This window comes from Camelus ferus, chromosome 13 (assembly GCF_009834535.1).
Source record: "Camelus ferus isolate YT-003-E chromosome 13, BCGSAC_Cfer_1.0, whole genome shotgun sequence".
Classification (NCBI taxonomy): domain Eukaryota; kingdom Metazoa; phylum Chordata; class Mammalia; order Artiodactyla; family Camelidae; genus Camelus; species Camelus ferus.
In genome coordinates, this window is record NC_045708.1 from 50008592 (window position 1) to 50033026 (window position 24435).

Below are 24435 nucleotides of genomic sequence, written 5' to 3' on the forward strand. Positions count from 1 at the left end.
TGATGAAAGCAGATTTGTTATCCAATCACAGGCCATGAATATTTGTCTTTAACATTGCTACTAAGTATCTTTAGTGATACAGTAGGCTAGTCTGCACACTCCTTGGGTAAGGAATGACGGAGTGGTCTTTGCCAGAAGCATTGTCCCTCTCTTTATTTTAAATTCTTCTCATTATCAAGACAATCAAGTCATGAAATAATCTTTATGGGGTGGTTAGTATGCACCAAAAAATGTGTTAAATAATAGATATTCAGAGAAGAGGCTTCTGCCTTCAAGAAGTTCTCAGTAGAAAATAATCCTTGTCTGGACTCTGAATTAACAAGAAACCTCGCCTGTGAACAGTGAGGGCCCCAAAAGTAGGGGAGGGATGCGAGCGGCAGGAGAGAGCAGGGTAATCTCTGGTACCTGGCTGTACAGGAGGTTTTTATCCGTGGACGCTGAATAACTTGGCAATGAGATCTAACAAAAGTCCGGTCTTACTCTCATAACCATACTCACATTCTCATCTTTAATAGCTCATCTTTTAATAGCTTCACATTAACAAATACTGCATTTATTTGCGTGTGTATATAATCTATTTGATCTTTTGCAAAGTTGATTAGCTGCCTGACATAACCCTGAGCATTCATGTCAGAGAAAATGCTGTGGAATAACATAGCCCAAAAGATGGACAGTTGCCTTTCATGATGACCAAATTAACGACACTGTCTGAAACCAGAAGAAAAAATAACTTCAGCACAAATCACTGTAAGCAATGAGGGACCCCAACTCAATCAATATCCACAATGACTTATATTTATGTTTCCATACTTACCTCCTTTAAGACTCAAAAAATTTTTAATTTCTTTCATCTTACTTGGAGTCCAGTTTCTCCCCATTGTTAAGTTAATGCTACAACTCACCAAAATGTCTTAAAACACTTTAGTGTGTTTAAAAATATGTTTAATCGTAAAATCAAATTGCATTCATGTAGAAAGTTTCTAAAAATTTGGACCATCGAAACAGAAACAGCCATCATCTCTATAATCCTATAATCTCACCGCTAATAGAAACTCTCTTTAGTAATTTTGAAAGTGTCTTTCAAGTTTCAGTTTCTCTCTTCCTGTCTGTCTTTCTTTCTCTCTCTCACTCTCTCTCTCTCCTCCTCTCAGACCTTTCTCTCTCTAACTTCCTCTCAGATGAGACCACTACACTATGTTATTTTGCAACCTGTATTTTTCACTTTATCATATGGTTTGTACTTCCTTACATAATCAATTTAACATATTTCTAGATGTTTAAAGATACAAAATTGTCTTCTCCACAACTTTGTTTTTGGATGTATTTGGAGAGTGTATTTTGAGGTATTAAGGTTGTTTGCAATTCTTCCATTATTATGAACAACACTTTGAGGCAAACCCTTTTAGCCAAATAACTACAAAATTTTGTTAAGGATGCATTTCTAGATGTAAAATTCCTGAGTTGCAAGATATAATTCCTTCTTTTAAAGACTGTGGTATGTAAAGTGCTCTCTCTAAAGACTGCAGCAATTTGCATTCCCACCAGCAGTGTGTTAGAAGATTTCTCTGAGTCCATTCCAGCACTGTGGATGAGCATTCTTCAAAATCCTTGACAATTTGACAGGTCTAAACGACATCTATTATTGTTTTAATTTGCAATGAGGATAAACTTAATCATATATATTTTTTCCTATTTTATAAATAATATTCTTGGTAGATGATTTGCAGGTAAAGTGTAGGAATATATTTGTATTTAAGATAAATCTTCAGCTATAACTTCAGATGCACAAATGTCTGCATTTTTATTCTTTTTGAGTCCCCATCCTCTCATTTTTCTTGTCACTTTCTGAGTAGTCGAGTTTCTTAGGCAGTATCACAAATGTCAGGACAGGCTGAGAGAGCCACACCTGAAAAGTGAGTATCTAGTAAATGCTCAGTATTTCTACACTTCTTTTTTGATCTTGATTCTTGGTGATTTATTATTGGATGATGTATCTGAAAAATCCAGACACAGTTCCTGTAGTTGTTGGGGTTTCATGGTCTTCAGAGGCTCCAAGGCTCAAACAGTGTCATCAGAACTCTCTCATCTTTTCTCATCTCTTGGGTTTTGTTTTCTCCTGTACTGGCTTCATTCTTAAATTGACTGTTTCACTATGACAGCAAGATGGCCCTCAGCAACTCACAGCTCACGTTACTCAGAGGCAGCAAGTTCAGAGGGGAGAAATCACCTCTTTTACGATGGCTCCAGAACAAGCCCCTTTGATAATTCTGATTGGTTCATCTTGAGTCATGTGTTCATTCCCAAGGGAAATACTCCAATTAGTCAGCCTAGGTCAAGGGCACACTTCTGTGTGATAGACAGCCCTTGGGGCAGGGGTGGAGTGGGGATGAGGCTGGGAGTGAGGGAGATGTCAAAAGGGAAAGATGAAAGCCGACAAAAACTAACGATGTTCTCCATAAAATGACCAGTCAGAGACAGAGCTGATGGGGTGAGAGAAGGGAGCTAGAGAAACTTGAAATTCAATTCTGTGAATGCCAAAATTTTAAAGATATTTTTTGTGGTAAAAGACACATAACATAAATGTAACATTTTAATCATTCTTCAGTATAGAGTTCTGTGACATTAAGTATACATTCACTTCACTGTGCAATCATCGCCATCATCTATTTCCAGGACTTTTTTCATCTTGCAGAACTGAAACTCTAAACAGCTCTCCATTTCCCACCTCCCCTCAGCCCCTGGCAACCAACATTCTACTTTCAGTCTCTATGGGTCTGACTGTTCTAAAGACTTCCTGTAAGTAGAACTATATAGTGTTTGTCCTTCCGTGACTGGCTTATTTTATTTAGTGTAATGTCACCAAGGTTCATTCATATTGTAGCATGTGTCAGAATTCCCTTTCTTTCTAAGACTAAATCATACTCCATTGTACAAACACCAGGCTTTTATTTCCCTAGTGGAATAGATGCCAGAGGAAGAGATATTTGTCAGAGTAGCAGCAACACACTGTAGAGAACCTTTCACATGAGCCAAAAGGCAGAGAGTTTTCAAGGTGGGAGTGCCCCAAATAGCAAACGCCGCAGAGGTTAAGAGTTACAATGACTGCAAAGAGATCATGGGATTTATTGATTAGAAAGCCACTGACGACCTTAGCAACAGTGCTTTTTGTGGAACTGTGGGTCTAAGTCTTGATTGTTTGGGGTTTAAGAGTAAATGGGAGATGAGGAAAAAGACCAGTATAATAGATTTCTTTTTTTTTAAGAAGGCACTTAAGAAAATGAGAAAAATACATTGGCAGCTAAGGGGACATAATATGGGGAAGGATCTTTTTTTTTTTTTTTTTTTTTTTGACTGGGAGGAACTTGATCACCTTAATATCCCCAAAAGATGGAGAAGATAGTAAAGTATACAAAGGAAAGTAGCAACATTTGACGGCAAAGAGGGCTGCAGGATGAGGTGGCCTGGTTTTCCAAATCAACTGGAAAGTTTAATCAACTAACTACTTTATAAAGAACTTTATGTTTCTGTGGTGGCTCCTAAATGATTCATTTTGTTGCAGATCCACCAGATGTCCCCGACAATGTAACCTGTGTCATTTACGAATATTCAGGCAACATGACTTGCACCTGGAATACCGGGAAGCCCACCTACCTAGACACAAAGTACGTGGTGTATGTGAAGAGGTAGGTTCCCTCCTCAACAGTCCCACCTGAGCAATTCCACGCCAGTCCAGCCAGCGCTATGCCTCCAGCAGAGAACCAAGAAACCAGCCTCAAACATTGAATGTGTCCTTATGATCCCCAACTCCCTAATTGTGACCAAGGAAGCTACCAAAACCCTCTTCAGACCACTGATATTTTTACTCTGTGGGGCAGCGTGTTCCATACTCTTTCTACCGTTTTTAGTCACTGGAGGTAACTGGGGGCAGGGGCCTAATGGGAAACAGCACAGCACAGTTTTTAAATGATCTTTGCTTAACTCTCAGCTCTATCTTCCTTCGAGGGTTTAGGCAACTTAATCTCTCCAAATTGCCATTTCTTTATCTTCAAAGTAGTTTAAAAATAGAACCTAATGCACAGGCTAATTCTAATTATTATAAGTGGAGTTTGGCTTTTGAAATGTGTATCCATATGTTGGCACTAGACTAATGGAAGCTATTAATTATTAATAATGATCCTCAAATCTTTAATTTGGTGTCTGTATGGCCTGACCATCCTTCCTGGTTTGCCTGAGACTAAGGGGATTGCCGGGACACAGGGCTTTCAGTTTTAAAACCGAAAATAATAATTGAATGAAAGTAATAATTTTCTAATTTGAGTTGAGGAGGGCTTTGTGGAAATGCCCTTTTGTTATGTTCTAACAATAACTAGACTTCAGGAGCCAGACAATCATGCAGCCAAAATCTCTTCAGTTTTATGCTTTGAGACAAATGATCATAAAAGTTATATTACTTCATACAAAATTTCACTATATCCATGTATGTCAGTCTGTTTTGGACTCCTCTGCCAGGGTTAAAGATGGAAAGAATACCATTCATTTGGGGGAAAAAATTGTGAGCAAACTGGGCTAGGTTGGTCACCCTATCCTGTTTTGTTTCATTTATTTTTTTTTTAAAGAATGCCTCCAGTTTTATACAGTTGACCCTTGAAAAATGCAGGGGCTAGGGGTGCCGACCCCTGCATGTAACTTTTGATTTCCCCACTTAACTACTAATAGCCTACTGCTGACCAGAAACCTTACTGGTAACATAAACAGTTGATTAATACATATTTTGTACGCTACCTGTATTATATACATTGTATTCTTACAATAAAGTAAGCTAGAGAAAAGAATATATTATTAAGAGAGTCATAAGAAAGAGAAAATACATTAATACTGTACTGTATTTATTGCTACCATAAGTTTATGTTGTCTGTTTACAAGATGAATCATGTTAGTACCTACATCAATACCATCTTACATGATACAAAACACTGCAGTACTACTAACACTAGATAACAAAAATTAAAAGGTCATGTGAGAAAGCAATTCATGTTCATTTACAGGTATAGCAATTCATGCCTTGATAGGGAAGCAGCAGCAGTGTGATTGTTTTACAGTGGCCTTGTGCAACTGATACGATCGCATCACGGTAGCCTAGCATACATTAATGAATAAATCATCATAAAAATTTTATGGCATAGAGTATCACAGTCATATTCATAAAACAATATTGCACACTTTGTTACATTTAAAAAAAACACCTGTGATGATAGGCTGATACACAGTTTCTCCAATTATGAGAAAGACTCATACCGTATGGTGATGTAATTATTTGAAAGCCAAGTTATAAAACAGTAAGAAAACTAACACATTAATTTTATATTAAATATCACTCACCTATGCCTATGTAAGGATAGACTAGTATCTACATATATTTTATGCACTTATGACATTTTTTTCTTAATTCTTTTGATATTTCTAGGTATGCAGTTATTCTGAGTTTTTTTCAAATTGTCTCAAATATCCCCCCAAATTTCCAATAACCTTATTGAAAAAAAATCAGTAAGTGGATTTGTGCAGTTCAAATAGTGTTGTTCAAGGGTCAAGTGTATTTGAAGTATACTTTTTTCCTAGTGATGAGAAAAGTTTCACAAACTACTTCTTTTTTTTAAAAAGCATTTATTGGACTCCTACTGTTTGCTAAGCACTGTTTGCAAAAGCTTTATATGAGCTACCTCATTTAATCCCGTATACAGCTTTGTGTGGCACATGGGATTATTTTTCCGATTTTTGTAGATATGATGACTGTGACAACCCGTTGGCTAGGTTAGGTGATGTGTCCAGGGTCATGCAGCTAGAAAGGGAGACGTGAAATTTGAACCTGAGGTGGCTTGACTGCCTTCTTCCTAATTTGGACTTTTCTGCTGAACTGCTATGGGGACCCAGATCACAGGGTGTATTTGAGAGATGCCATCCAGGTGTCTTGACTTCGGAAGGGAATAATCTTCCAGTCCTGCTCTCTTTCTCTCCACCTGTTAGATACTCAGAATAATTTTGATTAAGTGAAACATGAAAAGTTAACACCTATCCATTTTAGAAATTCTGGGTAAAAACTACACAGATATTATAAATATACTGCTAAGCCTGGAGTTACTGGCTGCACGCCATGGGCAAGAAGCTCTTAGTTTTCTCTCTAAGCAGATGTATGATCAGGTATGAGAGGGATGATGGAAGCACTGAGGTCAGGGATGGGTTGTGTTGACAAATAATACACAGTAGGCTAAGCACTGCACCCCATACTTCACGTGCATTACATCTTCAGTTCTCAACCTGTACAGTAACTATTATCATTGTCCCCCTTTTACAGAGCGTGTTACTTCCCCAAAGTCCCTTGGCTATGATGTAAGGGAGTCAGGATTCTCACATGTGTCTGAGGCTTAAACTCTCCTCCTTGCCTCTGGGGTAAGGTAGTCCCCTGGAGATGGAAAGAGGCCATGAGGACAAGAAAACGAGAGTCTCACTGCAAAGGCAACTTTAGGAATGTGTGAATGAGGGCAGCATGGGGGCAAACCCCACAGTTCAAACTCACAGAAAAGCCAAACAGTGCCAGACTGACAGAGAATGCCTAGTGCCTTGCTATCTCCCAGAACTTTTACTATCTCGTGGACTCACTGATCTTGGTTGGTTGGTTAATTCTTTTTCTTTTAATATAACAGCTTGAGTATAATTTACATACCATACAATTCATCTTATTTAAAGTGTACAATTCAATGATTTTATTATATTCACAGAGTTGTGCAACCATCACCGCAGTATTAGAACATTTTTATCAAGCCAAAAAGAAACCCTGTCTCCATTAGCAGTCACCTCCCATTTCTCCTCAACTCTCCCAGCCCTAGGCATCCTCTGTGGACTTGCCTACTCTGGATGTTTTGTATTAAATAAATAATTCAATTCATGGTCTTTCATGACTAGCTTCTTTCACTTAGCATAAAGTTTTCAAGGTTCATCCACGGTGTAGCATGTATCAGTACTTCATTCCTTTTTATGGCTGAATAATGTTCCATTCATATGGCTATATTACATTTAATTTATCCATTCATTAGTTGATGGACATTTGGGTTATTTCCACTTTTTTGGCTACTATAAATAATCCTCTACTAACATTCATATACAAGACTTTGTATAGATATATGTTTTCATTTGTCTTGAGAATTTACTTAGGAATAAATATGCTGGGTCATATGGCAACTCAGTTTAAACCTTTGAGGAACTGCCATACTTTTTTTTTTTTTTGATGTATAGCTGATTTACAACACTGTAATAGTTTCAGGTGTACAACACAGTGATTCAATATTTTTATAGGTCATACTCCATTTAAAGTTATTACAGGATAATGGCTCTATTTTCCTGTAGTGTACAATATATTTTTGTTTCTCATTTATTTTATACAATATATTTTTGTTTCTCATTTATTTTATACAAAATGTCTCTTAGTCCCATACCCCTATCTTGTGCCCCATTGCCTCTCCCCACTAGCAATCACTAGTTAGTTTTCTACATCTATGAGTTTGTTTCTGTTTTGTTATATATATATGTTTGTTTTATTTTTTTAGATTTCACATATAAGTGATAATAGAGTATTTGTCTTTGACTTATTTCACTAAGCATAACACTCTTTAGGTCCATTCATGTTGTTGCAAATGCATAATTCCATCTTTTTATGGCTAAGTAGTATTCCATCTTCCTTATCCATTCATCTGTTGACATACACTTAGGTTGCTTCCATATCTTGACTATTGTAAATAATGCTGCTATGAACACTGGGGTGCATGTATCTTTTCAAATTAGTATTTTCATTTTCTTCAGATGTATACCGAGCAGTGGAATTGCTAGATCATATGGTAGTTCTGTTTTTAGTTTTTTTGAGGAATCTCCATACTGTTATCCATAGTGGCTGCACCAACTTATAGTCCCACCAACAGTGCACTAGGGTTTCCCTTTCTCCATAACCTCGCCAACATTAGTTATTTGTAGACTTTTTGATGATAGGCATTCTGACAGGTGTAAGATGGTATCTCATTGTTGCTTTGATTTGCATTTCTCTGGTGATTAGTGATGTTGCATTTTTTTCATGTGCTTGTTGGATATCTGTCCATCTTCTCTGGAGAAATGTCTATTAGTCTTGTGCCCATTTTTAAGCTGCCATACTGTTTTCTAAAGCAGCTACACCATGACATTCCCACCAGGAATGTATGACGGCACCAACTTCTCCACATTCTTGCCAACATTTGTTATTATTTTGTTGGTTATTGCCATGCTAATGGGTATGGGTTAATTCTCTTAAATCCTGACAATGTGCCTTCTTAGGTTTCTGACAATAAAATTGTGCTGTAAATTTGGAACAGGCATACCATAATTTAAGAAAATATATTTGTTAGATAAACACTTGTCAACCACCCTCTAAATTCCTACTTAGTATCATAAAAATGTTCTCCTAATATTTAAAAAATTATTATATATTTCTTTTAAAATACCTTAATGCATTAAAATTCCATATGTCTAAATTATTTACATGTGGTTTTTGAGGGACACATATACTTTATCAAGTGAGGAATACTTGCAGTAGCTATGAGTACTGAGGTTCTTTTCAGTACTCAAAAAGGACACTTTGAAAGTCTTAAGAATAGATTTATTAAAGAGAAACTTTCAGAGATATCCATTGGAAAGAGCAGGGGGTTTAGAGTTTTATGTTTGATTTTCAGTTCTGAGACTTAACAGCAGGGTATCTTTTATGGTACAAATATATGAAAACCCAAGTGCTGTGACTTAAACAGACAAGGCTTTATTTATATCAGGCCCATAGTGGTAGGCAATCTAGAGCTAGCATGTTAATTCAATGATACCCTCAAGGACCTAACCTCTTTCCACCTTTCTCCTCCGCAGTCTTTAGTGTATTGGCCTTAATTCTCAGATGCTGCACATCCAGGCCTCTCATCCAGTTTTCAGGCAGGAAAGTGGTGAAGGGAAAAGGACATTCTCCCATGGACTTCCACTTGCATCTCATTGGCCAGAACTGAGTTACACGTCTACTCTATCTGGATGGGAACCTGGGAGAAGGGCATTGTGGATGGAGTTCAGTACTGCCATCTAACAGTATCTGCCACAGTTGCTAGCCAGGTGATCTTGGAAAATTTATTTAGCTTTGCTAAGCCTCAGCTTCCTGTGCAATGAGGATAAGTAATACCAGATCAAGTGTTATAAAACATAAAAGAAAGCAAATTTTAGGAAATGGCCCACAAATAGGAAATACTTAGAAACTGATAAAAAGGTAATGTTAGAGTATTAGAGTATTATGGTGAAACACAAGGATGATTCCCTAGGCCTGTTTGACTTGTTCTAAAATCAAAACCTGATTGATTTGGGAGAGATTAATGTAAAGCCATTAGAAATGATCATTTGCAGGATATTATAAACAATAATTTTATTTACATAATTTTCAAGTAGCAATAATTTTGGACTGATGACTAGTTAGAAGGAATGTTAAATGTGCTCTAATAAGATTAATTTTCTAGCTGTTGTACACATGTCAATAGTAAAGTCACTCATTTATTCAAACTAGAAATGTATATTCAATGTGGGCAAGAATTTTTGTTTGTTTTGTTCAGCCATATATTGCTTGACCCTGGAATGGGGCCTGGCACATAATAAGTGCTCAATAAACATTAATTGAGTGAGTATTCTGATAACTAGAAATAGACATTGCCTGCATCCTCCTTTCACAGTCTAGTCAAATAATAATAACATAAGGTCCTATATATTTTAAAAGATTTTTATTGTCTTTCCTAAAACCAAGACTAAATTATAGCTAAACTCAAGCAAACCTAGCCCAAATTCTTAATTAACTGAGTCCAGATTAATGTAATTTTATCATATTTTAAAGAAGACATAAAAGATGTGGAGGGTTAGCATAAAAACAAATGTTCTCCTCTAGCAAATTCAAAGAATGAGCTTCTGTAAGCACAGACAAACTGGAAAAGAAAATAAACATCTGTTTGTCCTACAATTAACTAAACACACACGCATGAGTTGAAAAAATTAGAGAAGAGACACCCATTTTTCTAACTAACAGTGAAAAAGGCCTTTCTCCCCAGGAAAAAGGCAACATAATGAATTCTGCAGTGGAGGCAGTGTCAGATTTAAAAGAGGCTCTTCTAGATGCTGGGCTGTTAGGGTATTTTCCACTTAGGCAGATAGGTAGAAATTAGCATTTGCAAAGTTTCACTTCCAACTCATGTAGCTCTGTTTGCCAGTAAAATCACATACACAGAAAGGCATTTCACCTCAGCCCACCCACTCGTTTCAATCTTGGCAGAAAGGTGGCATCTCCTCTATGCAGCGTAAGGGCCATCAGGGCCTCCAATCTGGTGTCGGGTGGAAGTTGTAGAGGAATTGCGCCTTTATTTCTTTATTTTCCAGAGCTTTATTTCTCCCCAGTACCTCTGTGGTCACCCCACCAGCAGAGCTGCATGGCCATTCACATACCCTCCGCAACTCCTTTGTATTTTGCTATGTACCAATAATGGGTGGCAATAGAAAAAAAAAATGAACCTCTGCTAATAAATATCTACTTACTGTTATCCCATTACCCAAAACACCTTCCTATAAATATGCTGTTTCTTTATTTTGGAAACTCCTGCAATGTCTGGCATGGTGCCTTCTGCTCAACAAATACTGGCTGCAAGAAAATAAGTGCATGACGGCCCTTCATTCTATTCCACTCAAGTCGATTTAGCTAATATTTATTCAGTATTTCATGTCTTCTCAGAACTATGTTAAACTCTAGAAACTTTTTTGTAATAGACATCATCTCTGTACACGACCAGCCCATAACTTCTTAGACTGAAACCAGTGACAGAATTTTCAGGTACTATAGGATCTTTTAATTTAGTGAGATAACATTTTAGATTCTAAAATCTGTTGCCTCCTCTGCCAGTTCACAAGGCCTGCTTGTTTTTGCCACATCTTCTTCTCCATATGCATGTTCCTAATAACCAGAGAGAGTTCTTAGATATAATTCCAAGTGTTTTTAAGGCTGTGATGTTATGTTTCAGTAACTTTTTTAGGACTTAATAATCAGTTCATGCTCTAAAATGCGTCTCCTCACACCAATTCTGTACCTGTGCTCGGACAGCTAATTGCGACCGGGGACAAACACAAACTTACTGACTGGTACTACTTCATACTCGTGACCGCTCACCTCAGCTGGGACCAGATGGCCACCCAGTGGCCCTACTACATTTCACTGGCCAAGTCACTCCCTTACTAGCCAGGTAACGACTTCATTACTTTTTCTCTCATCTCTGGTGCCCAACACCTTCTCCCTCTCCTCACTCTTTGCTGATGATGGGCTTCCTATTTCACTGAGAAAACAGGAGTAATGAGAAATACCACCACCTCCCTCATCTGCTGACCTGTTGACATCCGTACCCCCACACTTGGTCTTCCTTCTACTCCTGTGGATGAACCACCCGTGCCCCGAGGCCAGCTCTCCACCTGTGTGCGAGATCTCACCCCATCCGCCCTATTGGAGGACACTGCTGCAACAATTTTCTTCTCTTTCTTCTGCATCATCGCCTCTTCTGTCTTTACTGGGTCTCCCCATCAGCTTTCGAAGTGCTGTAGAACTTGCCATCTTGAATATACAACCTTCCCTTGGTCCCTCCCTTCCACTAAACTGTTTCTCTCTTCCTCTTACGGAAAACTCCTCAAAACAGTCTGTACTTTCTGCCTCTACCTCCTCTCTTTTCATCCCCTCTTTAATCTAGTTTAGTCAAGTTTTTGCCCTCCACCTCCAGCTCTTATCAGTGTCACTAATTACATCCCCACTGCCAGATCCAAACAGTTTATACTCAGTCACTATCTTCCTTATCAGGAGGATTTACTACTGAGAGCATTTAACTTAGCTTTTTACTTCCTTCTTTTGGCTTCCAGGACACCACTCCCTTCTGGTTCTCCTTCTACTTCCCTGAATGCTTTTTTTCAGTCTCTCTTGCCAATTGCTCTTTATTCCAGTAAAGTAATAGTGACCCAGATCTCTATCCTAGGATCTCTTATTATCTCTGCCTATACTCATTATCTAAAAGATCTCATCCAAGTTCATGGTGTAAAACTCCCTAATTTATATCTCCAGTCCAGATATCTCTCCTGAACCGTAGCCACCAAATATTTAACATCTTACCCAACATTTCCTCTTACCTGTCTGAAAGGTATCTTCAAGCTAACATTTTCAAAACCAAATACCCAGTTTCCTCTCCCCAGACTTGCATTCCCTATCTCAGTCAGTGGCAACTCCATCCTTTGCATTATTCAGGTCAAAATCATTGGCGGCCCTTCTGGATTCTTCTCTGTCATGTACCTCTCCCAACCCCATTCAACTGATCAGCAAAACCCATTTGGTCTGCCTTTAAAAAGCTGACCTCTTCTCACTACTTGGCCCAAGCCACATAACCTCTCAACTGGGGCAGTAAACTGGTGCTCTAGCCTCCAACTTTCCCCTCCTACAATCTATTATTCACAAGTAGCCAGAGTAATTTTTCTCACGTGGTCATCAGATCATGTCACTCTTCTGCTCAAAATTTCCCATTTCACTCAGCTGTCAAAGCCAGAGTCCTTCAATGATTCTAAGTGACCTTACAATGCCTTCTAAATTTCCCCCTCCTCCAGAACTCTCTTATCTCAACCCTTTCCATCTTTATCACTCTACCAAGCCTCACTGACCTCCTGACTGTTCTTGAACAGGACAGGCAAGGTCCTGCCTCATGGCCTTTGCACATTACCTAGAATGCTCTTCTTCCAGAAAGCCACAAGACTTGATTCTTCACTGCTCTAGTGTTACCTTCTCAGATTCTCAGGACTTCCCTTTAAAAAAAAAAATTCCCCCAAACTTGCTCCTAGCACTTCCTACCTGCCTTTTTTTTTCTTTCTGAATATTTATCACTACAAGACATATCTATTTTTATTTGTTTCCACCAGAATGTATGTTCCACAAAAGTTGGGACTTCACTTGTTTTGTTCACTGTTGTAGCCTCAGTGTCTGAAGTAGTGCTTAGAACATAGTAGATGTTAAATAAATATTTGTTGAATGAGTGATTAAATAAACAAAACACACCATTCATCATTATCACCATAAATCAGCAGTGTTTATGAAAATCTGTTAACCACAACTAGGGCTAGGTGCACTGAAAATGTCAGAAAAATATAAATCAAGCCGAATCTGTTATGTATTAACTAGCACACAAAAAATAGAAGTAAGAAAATTTAAAACTTTGTAATGTATGCAAAAACAGTCCTAAAGTACAGTCAGTCATTATGATTGGATTCTTCATCTAAAATAGTGCTCTGTGGTTGAGGTGCTAATATGAGGGTAGACTTAAAAAGAAAACTTAAATTACCTAGTAATTATAGTTAATGTCAGTTTGAGAATACATTTCCATTTTGACTTGTGGTCTCAATACGTGTGATAAGAGAATTAGCCACAAACCATTTAAGAACACGTATGTGGTTTTCTCTAACTGGAACATACTCAAAGATGCCCTACTTACTACACAGAGTTGCCATTCTCTTATTTTCACATTTGAGTTCTTCTTTAGCATTGTCAGCATAGCTTATTACAGAGCCCTTGCATGGAACCCCTATGCAATGCCCCTTCCCATTTAGTTCAAGCCCCTTCCTGAGTGGACTTTCCCAAATAGGCCCAGTAGAAACAGTGCCCGCCATACTTTCAGGAGTCTACGGAAATGTTTAGTTTCATTTAAAATCACAGGAGAAAATAAACCATTAGGTCAAAGAAAATGTCTTAATATGTAATGTTAACATTTTTGCTTGTGTATCAACAGTTGTAAAACAATCTATATGAATGTATATGCGTATATTAAACACACTTACACACATAGAAACTTTTTTATCTTAATGGAAGAAGGGGTCTATGGAGGCAAAAGTGCCTAGGGCCCATGAAAGTCATACTGTGGCCCTGGATGGTCTTGACTATGTTTTTAAAAATTCCGAAATATCTTTTTCCATCCTAAAAATTCTAAAAATGAAACTGATTTTGATTCATTTTAAGTAAAAGTTTACATTCTGAAAGCAAGCTAAAAAGGTAGTATAAAAATTTTAAGGAATAATTAATTCAAACCAGACAAAACTAGTGATCATAATCTTTTCATTTTTAAAGTTTAGAGACAGAAGAAGAACAACAATATCTCACTTCAAGTTATATTAACATCTCCACTGATTCACTGCAAGGTGGCAAGAAGTATTTGGTTTGGGTCCAAGTTGCAAATGTACTGGGCGTGGAGAAGTCGAAACCACTGCAAATTCACCTGGATGATATAGGTAAAGAATAAGAAATTCTACAGTGGATTTACAAATAAACAACTAATGTGCTGACCTAGTCAAATGAAGTTTAGATCTGAAAGGAGTTCCCCTAAAGTTCTGGAAGACCATCATAAAGAAAATGAGAATTACCCATAATCTACTGCCGGAGACAACTCAAAGATAAGTCAAGGCTACCACTGTGTTATCTATCCTTCCAATCTTATTTCTACATGGGGGTATGTCTTTTCACAAATATTTTTTTGAAAACTTCTTATTATGTTCAAGCATTGTTCTAAGGGCCAGGGAGAATAAGACAAGGTACTAGCTGTCCTAAATATCTTGCAATCTACCAAGGAAGATGGAAAGAAACAAGGATTATAATAAAGTGTGATGAATGTTGTGTTGTGAGAAGTACAGCATACTAAAGCATTGTGCTGTATACACTGTTTTGGAACGTATGTTTTTTTATTTGTTTGTTTGAAAAGTTTTATCCAAAAAGTAGAAAACTGTGGAGAATCATGTAGACATCTACATATGGACACCAGTCAGATTCAACAAAAGTTAACACTTTTTGCTTCGGGTATTTTAGAAATTGTCTTTTTAAAAAATTACAATATATAATAAACATTTCTATTAATTTAACCTATAGTATTATTTTTGATTAATATCTTTAATCATTCCCTTATTATTGTTTTCAAATTTTCACCATTATAAACTATACTGCCAAGGACAAGCTTTTCACTAAATTTTTGCAGAGTAGTTGGTTTTTTTCCTTAAGATAAACTGTAAAAAGCAACTGCCCTTGAGCCTTTTACAACTACATACCAGCCCTAAAGTCAGAGTTCAGCCAAAGAGCACCATGTGTGACTCACCTTCTATCTGGAGATTCTAGTGCCAATTATTCCTGTGTTTATTATCAAAGATGATTTCAGTAAGCTAACATTTATGGTGCACTTTCTTCAGTGCTCACTGCTTTTATACACATTATCTTATTTAACCCTCACAACAACTGTATTTTGTGGAAGATATTATAATTTATGCATGAGGAAGCGAAGGGTAGGTGACATTAAGAAAGTTGAGATTGGAGAGCTAAAAAGCCTCTAGTTCCAGCATCCTCAACTCCTCCCTTAGTCTTTATTGACAGGTACATTGCAATGTGTCCGACAGCTTTCCTGATGGCTAATGAGTTAGGGGATGTGACACTTCTCTTCGGGTACAACGTGGGTATCCACTGGGGATTACTGGGGTCTTCTAGCACAGCTAGTATCTCAACTTCTCAACTGAACACAACTATCTCAATAGGATTGGTCTAAAGATCTGTCCTTACACTCTGAATGTTACATTTGAAAACAAACACTCTTGACTATGGTGATGTACAGTAACTCCACTGTATTGTATATTCTCAAAGTGATAATTCTCTGGACCATGATCTACACTTTTTTGTAAATTTACATTTTGAGGTAGGATATGGCTGTTAACATGTGCTTTTCTTATAACAGGTTCCCCTCAGTGGGTAAGTGATGTTTAAAGGTTACCATGTCCAGCATCATTTTTAGGAGTTATTAGCAGTATTACTGCTATTATTATCATTGTGATCTTATTACAACCTTAGTAGCACTGCATCCATTTATGGAACACCTACAGAGTTCCAGGCAAGTAACATGCAAATCACATTTAATTCTGGACATAATCATACATCGTACTCCTGTGCCCATTTTACAGATGAAGGAATAGATAAAATAATTTGCTCAAAGCACAAAGCTTGTAAGGAGGGGAGCCAGATTTCATCCCAGACTTGCTAACTTGCCATAATTAACCACCACCCCACCTCCCATAAAAGGGAACATCTCGGCTGGCTAGCACCTCCAAATCTGCTTTTCACACTGAAGCAGGGAGCCTCTTGTTTTGAGTGACTCCTCCTCCTCCTTCTCCTCCTGCTCTCCTTCTTCCCAGTATCCCAAAATGGACTCTTAGAAACTCAGATTGAAAAACACGAGTTGACAGTGACAGTGCCACCCAACAAAGTGCCCAGATTATTCATGAATGAGCTATATTCATAAGAATGAGACACTGCAAGTCAGATAAACTGAACTGTTCTATGAAACTGAAGCCAGGGGACTCTCCTGGGAGCAATTTCTACATAACAGCTTACAGATCTGGACTGTAATTAAGTTAGGGAGGTATGCTGAAAGGCAAGGGGTGAGTTAATAGTGCAGTAACACTGTGCCAAAATGATATGTGAGAGGAATGCTTAAACTTTTCTTATAGAGAAATTAAATTCAATACAGAAAATGCTGGCTGCTATGTTGAACATTAGTTCTCCCCACTGAATAATTATAAGTAAATACATGTTGTTGGAAAGATACCAAACAACTGTAATATGGTTCTTTATTTCAACACAAGCAGAAACTAAAGATATGGCACCTACGATGGAACTGACAATTTTTAAAAACGTAAGATCTGATTGGAATGTTTGAAACCTAAGCAAAGAGAGCAAAAATTCAACATCTGAGTCTTGGGTAACAAATGAATGTGCAAGTACATATTATATAATGCATGTTTATTTGAAAAATATAAGCTCATTCAAACCTAAAGGCTTGGATCCCTATTGCACTGATCTGCTCTGTGCTGAGACTCTATCTTAAATGTGATTGACTGTTCGATCTGCATTTCTCAGAGGACTAAGCAGACTTTTGCTTCCTCCCCAGAACAGTTCTTTCTGCAAAAGGGTCTCAGAATGCTTGTGCTGTTCTACCTGTGGCAGGCCAAACTCAGAGGTGAAAGACAGGAGGGGGTGGGCAATTTATAGTCTTGGGAGTGCTTAAATGGTCCCAAATGGTCTCAGAGCCCTGGAGATCCACTTCCCTGATCTAGAAATCTCTGAATTCCGATTCTTATTATAAGAAGCTTAAACTAGCAAAAGCATGCAAAACTAGCAACCACAGAATTCAGATGATAAAAGTTCAGTGCGATAAGTAAGCTCTTTAATTAGATGAATTCTGCTACTACCACTTACGTCCTATGCTAGGTTTAGCCCAAAGAATCTATTTTCAGACAGTGCTACTAGAAAGCAAATCTTTAGTTTTTATTTCTTTAAATCATTTACCTGTGCATATATAATTTTAGATAATTATAGTTATTGATGATAAACAATAATTTTCCCAAAGAATACTACATAAACTTAGAATAAACAAAAAGGAAACTAATTCATAGAGAATATTAAGCTGTAAGGATGGTCCCTAAAAACACACATACAGGTTCTTGAGTTCTTTGTTAAATAATACATCCAACAAAGTCATAGGTATTCATTTTTCTACCATGCATACAGGAGAAATGGGAAGTGCCAATAATTTTATTCTGTTTGGACAGAAGAAACTTACAAGAATTTACACAGTTTGGAAATACAGACATTCCAGTTACACCATTACTCCTAGTACAACAAAACAACTAGTAAGATAACGAAGCAGAATTTCAGTTTCTTTTTGAAAATTATAATCACAGAACATGGCAATAATTTGGAGTCTTAGAGTCTTGTGGGACTCTTTGTTCAAATTATACTTTCAAGTACAGATTTATTTTAATAGATAACAAAACAAATTAACAATAGGTATAAATATTCATATAAGTTTCCCTATAACACAAGAGAATAAAAAATATTATTGTGAAAGGGCTTAATTCAACATCTAATCAAGTAAGATTCTCTGAACTAAATTTAGGATGCAAAGCATCATTTCTTCCTAAAGAGATGCAGGTAAGAAGACACATCTTCTTTACCTCTTTTGTACACTCTTTTGTTAATAAGGCCAACTTTTGCTAATCAGTTAATAACTAATCTCATTAGTTAGGATTATGAGGGAATGGGAGGTGGGAAAAGACAAGACTGTTAGAGTTCCACTTAAAAGAAATGAAGAATGGGTGGAACAGAATTTTACTTAACAACAGCAATTTTCGCCTACATAATACACCAGACAAGAAAAATCTAATTAACTGTTAATTTGATCATGAGACTTTTTTTTAGCACTTTGGGTTTTAACATGTCTAAATATTGATAAGAAAATACGGATTTCTCCCTAGGAAAGTTTTAAGCTGCTGGATCTTTGTTTTTGTTTTTGTTTTCTAGTGATACCTTCTGCATCCATTATTTCCAGGGCTGAGGATATAAATACTACAGTGCCCAAGACTGTAATTCACTGGAATAGTCAAACATCAATTGAAAAGGTTTCCTGTGAAATGAGATACAAGTCTACAACAAACCACACTTGGAACGTAAGTAACTTTCACTATTCTTTAGCACATATATGAGTAAAAGAAAAGCCAGCCAACAGTCAGTGACCACAGCAGATGTATATATTTTACAGGTTTTTATCTGATTGTGTGATCTTCAAACCACCCTGGTTTTAATGATTACTATATACTTCCAAATAGAGAGATGTTTACTGAAAAGAGTAAAGAGTAAATAAAAGCAAAACAGTAAAGCAAAAGAGTGCTTTTTGCTAAATAGACAAATGTTCAACTAAGAGAGATCCATCTGTTTAGCTCCCTGTAATTCAGTGTCTCCTAGGATGAAGTTTACATCAGTGATCATGGGTATTCTATACTTAAATTTAACAGGCATCCAGGGAAATGAAATACTGTTCAAAAAGAGCTTCAGATTTATGGGTGTCTCTTTTTAAATGAAAATTGTGTAACTGAAAATGTAAGATTTAATACTAGTATAGCCTCAGCCTTAGATCAGCATAAGGTAAAAAGTGAACGTCTAGACAAACTAACTATCCTTAAATATCAACTGTAAGTTACCAAATGTCATAGGAGAGACATAGGTACAAAGTTCATTAATAAAAGCACATCACATGATAGCACCTGTGACTATTTTAATAAAAAACTCACTAATTTGAACTATTAGTCTGATTGGAGAAAAAATTTCAATTTTGGTATATTTGAGAAGAAAAGCCATTTTATTATTTTCAAGTACAATAAACTACCACATCATCAAAATAATTAAGGAAGGGAGTTTCTGGCTTTGTTTAATGATGAGTTATATATCATGTATGAATTTACCAGTTTTCAGGGAGTTAAGTGAAATGATCTGTATTTATTCTGGTGATTAGTGTGACTCCAAAGCTTTCATCATTCTGAACATCAGTTTTGCTGTAGAGCAATGTGTTTAAAGAGTGTCAAGAAAATGAAGGTAAAATTATACAGATTTCATGACATACACCAAAGATAGCTCTTTAAAAGTAAATCCCTGATGCCAACTTGTTTATTTACCCTTTTTCATTTAAATGAGAAATGTGATCTTGTAATTGTACAGGTTACGCTTAGATGCAAGTCCATGTTCTGCATCATTTGATCAATAACCAAATGAAGATCCTGTTGAACTCCTTGATTAAATAATTGTGACATTTGTGTGCACAGCAACCCCATGCTTAAAGCATGCTTAAAAATTCACAGCCAATCTTTTGCACATGTGGAATTTAGGTAAATTTGAAGACAACCCAAATGAAATTCTCATCTTAGATTTTGAGTTAATGAGTTTTACTCTAATAAGACACCTAGGTAGTGTCATGGTTATAGGTTGATGTTGACAATATGAAATCCCTTTATTTGGCATAAGTAGGAGGAAGTAATAAGCTATATAAATGTTTAGAAAATTGAAAGCTGTTATAGTATCAGTATCGTGGCATAGATTTTCAGAAACTGTTTTCTGGTTGAAACGCTTGCTCTCTGCTCCCCCTGGTGGTGCTGCGTGTGCCTCTGTGAGACTTGGTAACTTAGAGGTAAATTTGAGCTCCCTTTTCAAAACCTCTCTGTCAGAAGCAGGCAAATGAAGGAGTTGAAAGAATATTTCTTACCTCATTTAATTTTCATAACAATCTTCTGCGATAGGTATTGTCAGCTCCATCACAGAAATGAGGACATAGGGCTTGAAAGAGCTTAAGCCGGGTTCTCCAAACTTAGACTGTTAGTAACTAAGTGCCTCTCACAGGCCCAACATCACTTTGGGTACCCCAAAATGTTTGGAAAGTAGGGAACCAGTTTCAATCCAAAAATCAGTGTTCTATTCCTTTTTACCATGATTCCTCTAAACGTAACTACTCACAGAGATGACCCAAGTCTAGTCGGTAATAGCCAGATGAAGCTTAGTTTTTCACGTGTTACCCTGTCAGTTTCATCGGGGTCATGCATAAAGTGCTGTCTTTGCCCCTTGCAGGGAGACAGGAAGTCAGAGTCAAGAAGAATGAGCAGACACAAAGGACTACGGATTTGCCCTTCCACCCCAGCTCTGCCTCCATCAGATAATTGCTGGAGGGAGGTCCTTTACTTCAAAGTGGCAGGCAGCTATGCACAAAGCCTTGCGGCTAAGCACACAAGCCCTAGAGTTCAAAGCCTGGCTCTGCCACTTTCTAGCTGTGCATCTCTAGGCAAGTTCTGTGGCTTCTCTGAGCCTCATTATTATCATAACCTAAAAGAGGAAAAAAGATAAGCACCTACCTCATATGGTTGTGGGGATGATCAAATGATGTCAGATGCTAGCCCAGGGCCTGGAGAAGGGTTAATGTTCAGTAAATGCTGGCTGTTACTGTTACTCTTCCTCTTGACCTCCTGGAGAACCATGTAGCAGGTGTGGTAGAGCCAAAGATGCCCACCTGAAAATCAAAATCATCTTTGTATTTCCATTGATATTTATAATGTCTAGTTCACAGAGATAATATTTTGACACATTAGCTACTAGTCTTATTACTGTTTGCCTTTAGTGGTGCCAACAGCAGTGATAGAAAGGTAGAGAAATTTGCTGCACATTCAAGTAAATGGATTAATGACAACTAATATCTCAAATTAAGCAAGACCAGGGCATTAGCAAACGTTTTATTCAAGAGCCAAATAGTAAAAAATTTAGGCCTTGCAGGTTATACGGTCTCTGTCCCAACTACTTAACTCTGCATTTGTAGCATGAAAGCAGCCATAGACCATATGTAAATGAATGGGCATTGTTGCATTCCAGTAAAATTTTATTTTTGACATGGAAATTTGAATTTTATATCATTTCCATGCATCATGAAATAGTCTTCTTTTTATTTTCTTTCAACCATCTAAAAAATGTAAAAACCCTTCTCAGCTCATGGGCAGCACAAAACCAAGCATCCATTTTTGCTGGACTGGCTAATAGGACAGTATGCAGATAGCAAAGGGTCAAATCCTCAGCCTTCGCATTTCAAAAGTGTAAAGGCTGGTCTAGGACAGAAGCCTTGGAGACCTTGTGATTAGGCATGACTACGTATCCCCACCCCTTCCCGACTTCCCTCCTCCATTAAACACCAGATAAACATTATCTGGGCAGACAGAGGGGGAAACTGATGGGGGAGAGAGGCTGGTAAGGGTGAGGAACCAGAAGAGTTCAGACACTGGTGGGTTATTGAGCAAGGCCCCTCCCCCTGGGCCATGCCTCAGGCTGGGAGTCAGAAGTCAGGAATATAGAACTCTGAATATGCTGAGATTCTCCCCTTCACCCAAGGATGGTCGCAGAAACTCAGCTGTAACCTGAGGTACTCAGTTTGGTACCTCAAACTGATGGAGATTAAGTTTTCAGGCCCCTACCTTCAGAATTGAGGCTCTAGAGAGAAATTTGCTGCTATAAAAATAAAGTTGCACTTCTGACACTTGAGATCATACCCTCTGCACTGGCACTCGGTTAGATCCAGCTCTCTCAATGTCCATTTTAGCTTCTGAAAGTGTCATTTTGAAGCATCATCTTGAGCTTGCAAGGCCCTAAGCAGTCACTCGGATTGCCTCTTAGTAGAAACAACTGTTAACAGTTCCATAAAATTATTCCTTCTATTTTGGAATTCTGGCTGTACTTCAGGGTATTTCTCCTCTTAGAGGACTTATCTATAAACATAACAGTAAGAGACACTGGAGAATAACAACTCCTCCCCAGGGGAAGCTAATATGAAACAGAGTGCATTTGGAAGTCTAACTTTTGGCACTAGGTGAAATCTCTCCTGGATCCTAGGAGACTCTGGGGGCCTTCAGTAATACTTACAAGGGCAAAAAATTTCAAGGGCCACGGGTAGAGATGTAGCTATGGAAACTCTTAAGTGATATATTTCAGGGAGCATGATATCTCAAAGCAGGTATTTTCATGATTTTTATATTTTTAATGCATTGCAACTTCTAAAGATTTATGTTAAGATTGGGTTTAACAAAACAATCTCTAAGTGAAGTTGATACCTTGTTTGTGTGTGTGCATGTGTGTGTGTTTTAATCTTGATAGTTTTAACTGTCTCTTTCATGGTAACTGTTTTCTCCCAGTTGCTGAGTAAATGCATTTCTAGGCTCTGTTTATGTTTCCTTTTCAACTGTGCTTCACGTTTTTCAGCAGCTCCACTTATTACAACACACTAAGGTGCTGTGTAAATACCGTTTTCTCTCTTCCATCTGAACCAGCTTGTCTGGGGCTTGTTTTTCATTATATTTTGTAGCAGGTTGCAGTGCCCCAGAAAAATGATATTTTAAGTTTACTCCTCAGCTATTTTCTTGCTTATCTTCCATTGGATTTTCACAGTTCAACGTTCTTATATGTTTTGTTTTATTTTCACACATACACACAGACACATATGTTAGGCCTTGTAGACTCTGCATAAATCTGCAATAAGGACCGATTTAACAGCTCCGTTTGTAGGTAATTTTTTTCTAAAAGTTATCATTAGCAAGTGAAACTAGTTCATCATGCAGGAAGAATTATTGATCTAAATATGCAACTGCAGAAGAAGAGAAAGAAAGATGGGGGAAGGAAGAGGGACTGGATTCAAACAATTGCTATTAGAAGCCCTCTTCTCCAATTCTATTAAAATCAGCTGTTCTAAAATTAAGACTAAATTACATTTTGGACTTTCTTGAGATTTAAAAGTCTGAGAGAGTTGTCAAACAATAAGCATGTGTATTTCACTTGTAAGGTTAAATAACATATATTTGATTATTTATGACCATTTTTATACAAAACACTCCATTCCTCTTTGTTTTCCCAGGGTCTAGAAGACTCCTGAAACATAATATGTGCTCCACACATTCCTGCTACATGGAATAACTGTTTGTTTTAAAAGCACACTGCATCATTTCTTTACAGTATTTCATTATGGTTATTCATCAATTTTAGGTTAAAGAATTCGACACCAATTTTACATACGTGCAACAGTCAGAATTCTACCTGCAGCCAAATACTAAGTATATATTTCAAGTGAGATGTCAAGAAACAGGTAAAACATACTGGCAGCCCTGGAGTTCACCCTTTTTTCATAAAACTCCTGAAAAAGGTGAGTGTACTTAAATATTTAATCTCTTAGGCCTTTCTTTTGACCTCTGTCTCTCGTTTAAGTGTACCTATTTTTTCTCCTTGACTTCTATCAAAATTGACAAAACTATTCTAGGGCACGTGGTAACATTTAAATAGTCATTCTGCTTTGAGTTTGTTAAGGCTGACTGCAGTTTTTATAATGGTTCTTAAACATACCAGGGCATACAAACCAATAAAAACCACCTGGGGGGTGCTCATTTAGAGCTGATGTTCAGCGCCCCTGCTCCCAGCGGGCCTGAGTCCACAATCTAAGGTTTCAGGGGTGGGGAGGCGCGCAAGAGTGAGCATTTCTCACAAACACCGAGTGATTGCAAAACATAATCATACTAGACCTTGTTTTGAAAAACGTTATTAAGAGTTACATTAAACTCTTTAGGTCACTCTGGTAAAATGTATTCTCCTAAGTGAGATACAAATCAAATCATTTAATAAAGAGGGATTACCTACTACATGCAAAGCAATCAGAGAGTTAAAAACTCACACCTGGAATTATTTCTCTTCTCTATAAAATCTAGCTGAGCTATTGTTTATCTTTAGATATTTCCCTGCTCTTAATATTATTAATTTTCTAGTCACTTACACATGTCATTCAATAAAATCTTAGCCAAATCGACTTCAGTTATAAGTAAATAATAAAATGAATCTATTGTCATTGTCATAATACTCCATAATGGCCCCATTATCCTGAAGATGTCCCCTTACTGTAGGTAGCTTATATACTAGGT

The 24435-nt window shown here is 37.3% G+C and overlaps 2 protein-coding genes across 4 annotated transcripts in view; one reads left to right on the forward strand and one right to left on the reverse strand.

Moving 5' to 3' along the window:
* C13H1orf141 (chromosome 13 C1orf141 homolog) overlaps positions 1-24435 on the reverse strand; it is a 159039-nt gene that overhangs the window by 80940 nt on the left and 53664 nt on the right. For all 3 annotated transcript variants that reach the window (XM_032494545.1, XM_032494543.1, XM_032494544.1), the window contains exon 3: positions 20851-21005. The gene's annotated coding sequence lies outside the window, so the exon portion shown is untranslated. The remainder of the gene's footprint in view (positions 1-20850; positions 21006-24435) is intronic.
* Positions 1-24435, forward strand: part of IL23R (interleukin 23 receptor) — a 50837-nt gene that overhangs the window by 6849 nt on the left and 19553 nt on the right. The window contains exons 4-7 of the mRNA XM_006191011.3: positions 3560-3683; positions 14216-14376; positions 18479-18624; positions 23513-23669. Of these exons, the coding sequence (XP_006191073.1) occupies positions 3560-3683; positions 14216-14376; positions 18479-18624; positions 23513-23669 (588 nt within the window). The remainder of the gene's footprint in view (positions 1-3559; positions 3684-14215; positions 14377-18478; positions 18625-23512; positions 23670-24435) is intronic.